This window comes from Mus pahari, chromosome 2 (genome assembly GCF_900095145.1).
Source record: "Mus pahari chromosome 2, PAHARI_EIJ_v1.1, whole genome shotgun sequence".
NCBI classification, from domain to species: Eukaryota; Metazoa; Chordata; class Mammalia; order Rodentia; family Muridae; genus Mus; species Mus pahari.
In genome coordinates, this window is record NC_034591.1 from 104638597 (window position 1) to 104645324 (window position 6728).

At 43.9% G+C, this 6728-nt stretch overlaps 1 protein-coding gene across 2 annotated transcripts in view; it reads right to left on the reverse strand.

The window, feature by feature from the left end:
* Nucleotides 1-2741: 2741 nt before the first annotated feature.
* Aplf (aprataxin and PNKP like factor) overlaps nucleotides 2742-6728 on the reverse strand; it is a 42458-nt gene continuing 38471 nt past the window's right edge. Inside the window, exon 10 of one of the 2 annotated variants that reach the window (XM_021191235.2) lies at nucleotides 2742-3898. In XM_021191235.2, the coding sequence (XP_021046894.1) occupies nucleotides 3717-3898 (182 nt within the window). In that variant the 3' untranslated portion in view covers nucleotides 2742-3716. Of the gene's footprint in view, nucleotides 3899-4174; nucleotides 4474-6728 lie in introns of those variants that run through there. The other variant, XM_029535704.1, reaches the window with a different exon arrangement.

Sequence of the window (6728 nt, forward strand, 5' to 3'; positions counted from 1 at the left end):
CAAGGAATACTTGCTACAGCTCCTATCTTTATCATGAAATACTTATCTCTCAGATTAATGCCAAGCTTTGGAACCATTCTGTGAGATGTCCTTACTGCTGGGGCTGTGCTGGTCACTGGTGACGCACAGAAGAGGCTGTCTCAGTCAGGGCTTCCATTCCTGCACAAATATCATGACCAAGAAGCAAGTTGGGGAGGAAAGGGTTTATTCAGCTTACATTTCCATACTGCTGTTCATCACCAAAGAAAGTCAGGACTGGAACTCAAGCAGGTCAGAAAGCAGGAGCTGATGCAGAGGCCATGGAGGGATGTTCTTTATTGGCCTGCTCTCTTATAGAACTCAAGACTACCAGCCCAGAGATGGCACTACCCACAAGGGAACCTCCCCCCTTGATCACTAATTGAGACAATGCCCCACAGCTGGATCTCATGGAGGCATTTCTCCAACTGAAGTTTCTTTCTCTGTGATAACTCCAGCTGTGTCAAGTTGACACAAAACTAGCCAGTATAGAGGCTCACTTTGTCCTCTTTCCCCTTCAACATCATCACATCCTTGATGTCAGACTATGGTGTGAAGGTCTATTTGTTTGTCACTAGTACCAGTGCTCATCTGAAAAATTCTGACCCAAAAGTTTGTGATAGAGCACAACACTTCTTTAAAATTTCTTCAGAAGGAATTCTAATGCACAACCAAGTTGAAACTCAGTTTTAATAAATGTTAAAGAAATAGAAGCCACAAATTTGAAAAACCAACGGGTGGTGTTGGTACAAAGGGTTGGGGGGAAGAAAGGGCAGGGGGGGAATCATTCTATCAGGTACTTTCCTGTGGCTGTCATAAAAGCTTGACCAAAGCAATTTAGGAAGGAAGGGTTTATTTGGGCTTATAGTTCCAGAGATTCAGGGTCCATTACCACCACGGGTGGGGAGCGTAGGAGCAGGCAGATAGGCAGGGCACTGAGGCAGCAGCTGAGAGCTCACAACCAGATCCATAAGCAGGAAACAGAACGCAACCTGGGAATGGCAAAAGGCTTTTGAAACCTTGAGGTCCATCCCCAGAAACATATCTCCTGCAACAAGATCACATCTCCTGATCCCTCCCCCACCCCCAAATCTTCTACCAACTAGAGACCAAGTATTCAAACATAGGAGTCTATAGGTGCGGTTCTCATTCAAACTACCACAATGATGTGATTATATTTTAATTTTGAAAGTTAAAAATTTAAGTTAAATGCCAACTATAATAAAAATATTTTCCTTGATAATCACATCTTTTAAAATCTTCCTTTTCACCCGTCCCTGCATTCTCATTGATGCAACGCAACAAAAAAGTGTCCTAAGATCAAGGCTGGAACACAGTTTAAATCCACTGACTACGCTGTTAAGAGAACAAGGCATTTAACTGATGTTTAGGGAAATTAATTTTAAAAAGCAAGCTTTTAAGCTGGGCATGGTGGTGTACACTTTTAACCCCAGCATTCAGGAGGCAGAGACATGTATATTTCTGTGAGTTCAAGCCTAGCTTGGTCTACATAGTGAGTTCTAGTACAGCCAGGGCTACACAGTACCCATGACACGTAGGAAAAAAAAAAAAAAAAAAAAAACCTTGCTCTAGTGCAGACCACTGTCACCTTCAGAGACTCTCAAACGCTAACCTTTTCACATGTGTCCTTCACTTTGGCTTACCATCACTTTCCAGTTCTTACCCCTAATCTTACAATCTTGGTATTTCTCAAAAAGTAACTTTATGCTCACCAGCAGCCTCCCTACCTGCCTCCCAAAGCCCCTAACAACCTCTGCTCTGTCTCCAAGGATTTGTCCATTTTAGACATCTTATACCAGCATGTTTTTCAGGACCACACTGTGGCCCGTATCAGCGCCTCACTTGTTATGGCCAACTGTTCCACTGTGCCGTTAGTGGGCTCTTTACTCGCTCACTGGCCAACAGGCACTTGGCACATGTAACGTTTGACTACATAGATAGACTAATGCTCTGTAAGGGCGACCTACAGTTCAATAGACGGGTTTTCAACTTCCTTGGATTTATACTGAGTGGAAGGGTTGGTTAAAGGATCCTTTAAAGACTGAGTCAGTGCAAGATGGAAAGAAGTCAAAGGCTCAAAGGTTCATCAACCCCTCAAGAACAGAGACAACAGAAGGTGTGTTAATCTTGGTTTGTCAGTTGACTGGATCTGGGGTGAGCTAAGACACAAGACACGTGCCTCTGGGCAGAGCTATGTATGAGGATGTTTCCCAGAAGTACGGACTGGGGGAGGGGAGGAGACCCTCCCTGAAGGGGCTGCCACCCAGAGGTGTGGATCTAAAGCAGTAGGAGAGCTGTGTTGCTTCTGCTGCATGCCTGTCCTGCCTTGTCCTGCCCTGTCCTGCCTGCTGGTGAACACGGCAGCCCTACTTCTGCGGCTCTCCTTGGCCTGCACATGGAATCTCACTTCTTTGCCTTTCCAATGTGCAACAAGGACCATCCGCTAGGCCGCCATGCCAGATTGGCCTGCTGAGGACTTCACTCAGCCTCATGCACTGGGCAGCTGCTAGCTCTCTGCCTCTTCAGGGTGAAGTCGGCCATAAGGACTACCCGGCCCTCCCCACGTCAGCCAATCTAATAAATGCCCTGTAGCGCACACACTATCAGTTCTGCTCTTCTAAAGAACCTGATACGGAAGGCAAAACAAGTTTGCAAATAAGCCACAGCAACTGATAATAGAGAAATATTTATTCTGTCTTTCTTCAGTTTAAGTAAATTTAACATTGTACAATTACACAGAGAGACTCACAATACTAAGAAAGCATGTGGCCCCTTTTGTTCTAAGATGTGCATTTTATTTCCTCTTGAGTGAAGAGTGACAAGGAGCTTCTGGCTTGCTGCTTCACGAGCTGAGGTACCCCAATCTGCACAGACTCAAACCAGAGATGCTCCACTCCTTGGAGCAGAGGCTTCTTCAGAGGCCAGAACCCTGTCCATGGCAGAGAACAGCCCTCTCAGGTGACCCTCTGAGAAAACACTGGCCAGATGCTTCTCTGTGTCCTCAGTGTAAGGTGCACAGTGAAAAGCAAAGTAGTGGGGCAGGGCACGTGTGAGAGCCACGGAAGGGCTCCGCAGTTGTCTTCTTTACACTCTCACAGATACACATACGCAGTTGTGGATGCACAAAACCCATTCCCTTGCGAGGCGAGTACTGCTGCCCTACAGGTTAACAGGGTCATTTTCAGCATCTACTTGTTAATAGTCTTCCCAGGATTCAAAGGACAAAAGCCGTATATGAAATCACAAAGCCACATCTAATACATTTGAGACATGGCACACTGCTGGCTGTCATTTGTTCAAGTCTAGCTTTGTGAGGGACTCTTTCATCAGCAGTTTGGGGTTATGCTCTTCCACTGTTCTGTAATCACCTGGCTAAGCTCACAGGGTACTCTATAAAGACCGCAGGGCAGAAGATCAAGGGTTTGTACAACCTATGGCTTTTTATTAGCAATATCTAAAGTATTTGAAAAATATCAGACTGCCCAACCTCTTTACCTGCTTTTACTGATGGATGCATTAAATAGGCACCAAAATAGGCAAAGCATACATTCCACCTATTTCACGGAAGGCTGGTGTTTCAATGTTTCAAGTGCAAAGAACTATTAAAAGAAAAAAAAAAGATTATGTTTCCCACAGAGAAAAAAAGCAAATGTGAGTGATAGGTCATGGCAGAAAAGCTACTTCTTCCTTCTCATAAATCTTTTTGCTTCTTTCAAAAGCTCATCCACATCTTCCTTCTCCTCATCATCCTTCCCTGGTTGCCAATCAGAATCTTCATCTGTCGGCTCATAGTCTTCCTCATCCTCATCATCACTGGGTTGCCCAACATCATCATCATCTTCATCCAGAGCAACTCTGGCTAAAAAAAAAAAAAAAAAAAAAAAAAAAAAAAAAAAAAAAAAAAAAAAAAAAAAAAAAAAAAAAAAAAAAAAAAAACAGAATATTAACAAATCACAGCAGTCACTACTCAGCCTGGGTTAGGGATGTCTCTTTTAAAATGTCTACCTGCAGCAAGACTTTATTAATATAGAGCTTACTGCCGTAAGTTACAGGACAGACACTAAAGTGATCACTTATCTCTTATTGTCCTAACTCTCCACAATGAGGTCCTTGTGACTAAACTGGCCCATGAGAATCAAAATGACTGTCCCTGATAACACCATGCCGACGGGTCTTCCAGAGGGAGAAAACACTTCATCTCAGCTCTGCTTAGTCCCTCCTGAGAGGGTCATTCTCCCGTCCCCACCGGCTTGGCCACAGCAAGTCCATCTGTAAGCAGATGCTTGGGAACGGAGCTTAAGAACCAACCTGGAAGCTTCTCTGGAAACCTCGGCGACAGGGGCGATCCCCAGCTGCAGGCCGTCAAGTCATCAAGTCTGGAAAGTCCCAGCAGGCCTGGATTCTCTCCAGATTGTTCCAGGTCCCATCTAACTGCTGTAGGAAAAGACTTCCTGCCAGATCCCCCACCTTTGTTCTTTCTGACTCTTTCCAACCCTGGCTGATCTGTCCAAGCAGAGCCTCCGGTTCTCTGAGAGTACTTCACAGTTTGTGGGGAAGATGGCTTAGGGCTTCTCTGCTGTTCTACATGCTCAACTTCTCTATTGCCTGTAAATTTTTTACTACTCTATAATCTCTCTGATGTTTTAAAAACATTATTTTAAATGTTTTAGCTAGTTTTCTGAAAAAGTATTAACACCTGAACTTTTGTGCAGAGTTTTGTTGTTTTATGTAATATTCACATGTAATATAGCATTATAGCTTAAATGAATGCCCAAGTAATATGTCTACTCTTTTACTGTTACAGTCCAATATGTTTACACTTTTCTCAATATCACAGCTCATTTCAGAAAGGGTTTAAGGTAGCTTATATTAATGATAATGTAATAATATAATGCAAATAAAAGTAAAAGTTAATAATAGAAAAAGCAGAACATATAAATGTCAATCTCAATTTTAAAATACTCATTATATATTAAGCACAAGTAGTTTAAATTTCTTAGCAGCCAAAGCTAAAAAGATTATATGGTACACACAATTCTCATAAAGAGGAAGTGCACGCCCCTTCCCAAGGGAGACACTGTGGTCCACTTACCTATAGACACATCTCCTACTGAACAGCTTGGAAAATGTTTCATGTTCTTAATCTTAACCCGTCCTCATTTTCTTATGGCAAATGCATTCACAAAATAGCTTAGATGTCAAAGCAGCTTGAAACTAAGGAGCGGAGTAAGCAAGGAAAGCCAGTCTCCACCCTTGCGCATGCTCCTCTTGGAGGTCTCCACCCTTGCGCATGCTCCTCTTGGAGGCCTCATCCTTGCGCATGCTCCTCTTGAAGGTCTCTCACATGCTTTGTTTGACACGAACACAAATGAGCATTTACTGTGCACTAGCATTTAATATGCTATTGCTACCTCAATAAGCCGGTGTCTTTCAGATCCAGAAAGCGTCTTAGGATCCACAAGAAAGACAGGCCTTAAAGCAAAACCCAGACACCTAGTCTGCCTCTGCTGGGTGCTCTCACCTCCGAGTTCTCATTTGTGGACCACCTGTGTTTCAAGCTGGGGCCCTGTCTCTAATTAATGTATTAATGATTCTAGTTAATATTATATTAAATAACTCCTAACTCTTCCTGTGTATGTCTAAGCCCTGACCAAATGCCACGAATTCTAGACTACATCATAAAGCTTCCCGAATACCATATCCACTCAGGTGACTTAAGAAGCTATGGAAACTATCGCTCCCAGGACGCAACTCTGGAGTCTCCCCTCCCCCTACTTATCTTGCCCAGGGTCTTGGATACGCAACTCCTGTACTCTCCAATCTGTCGGCTAGAGTCATTTTGATTCTCTCCCTCCCTGAAAACTGACTCTACTATCTGGAATACTCTGGTGGGCTCTGCCTCCCACGTATCACCTCTGCTCCCCTTACCCACTCTGCCCTAACTCAACACTCATTGTCTTCCTGGATGCAATGCTCTCTTGGAGCCTGCCACCATTCCCTCTAGCCACCTTCCCACCGAGAACCTGGAACACCCCCAGCAGGTGTGTATCTCACTCTGGAAGACTTGAAGTCATTTCCGTGCACTTATCCCTGTGGTCTGATCTCACTGCATGCCTCTCTGCTCTCTCTCCTCTTTCTCTCCTATGGCAAAGTCTCACTACGTAACCCAGGCTGGCCTAACCTTGCATTCCTCCGCTTTGTGAGTGCTAAGCTATGGGTGTGATTTTCTCTTTGTTCGGTTCTACACCTGTTGTTGGTCCTGGCACTAAAACCAGGAGGCTTTTGAACTCTTAGTTTTCTCCACGCTGTGGGCCTGTGCTCTAATGTCAAAACCTCGGAGTGCTGCTTTTACTGTGCTATGGGAAGAGCGCCTTCCTTCAGCCCCAGTATCCCAGCTATTATATTTTCTTACACTGACTTTCTCTTCTTTGTCAGTGCTATAAGCATATAATATCATATAACTGTTCAGACGTGCTATTCATCATTGTAAAACTCCACAAGCGCAGGGCTTTATTCCAGCTGCACTGAGGTACTGAGCCCTATTCATCAGAAGAATCTTATTTTCTCTCTCCTTTACATTTTACATTCGTATTATTTGTGCTTCTGTAATAGGAAACCTAGAGTCTGATGATGGTAAACTTCCCAAGCCCAGTGCTTTACAGATTTCTTTTTCTTTCTTTCTTTTTTTT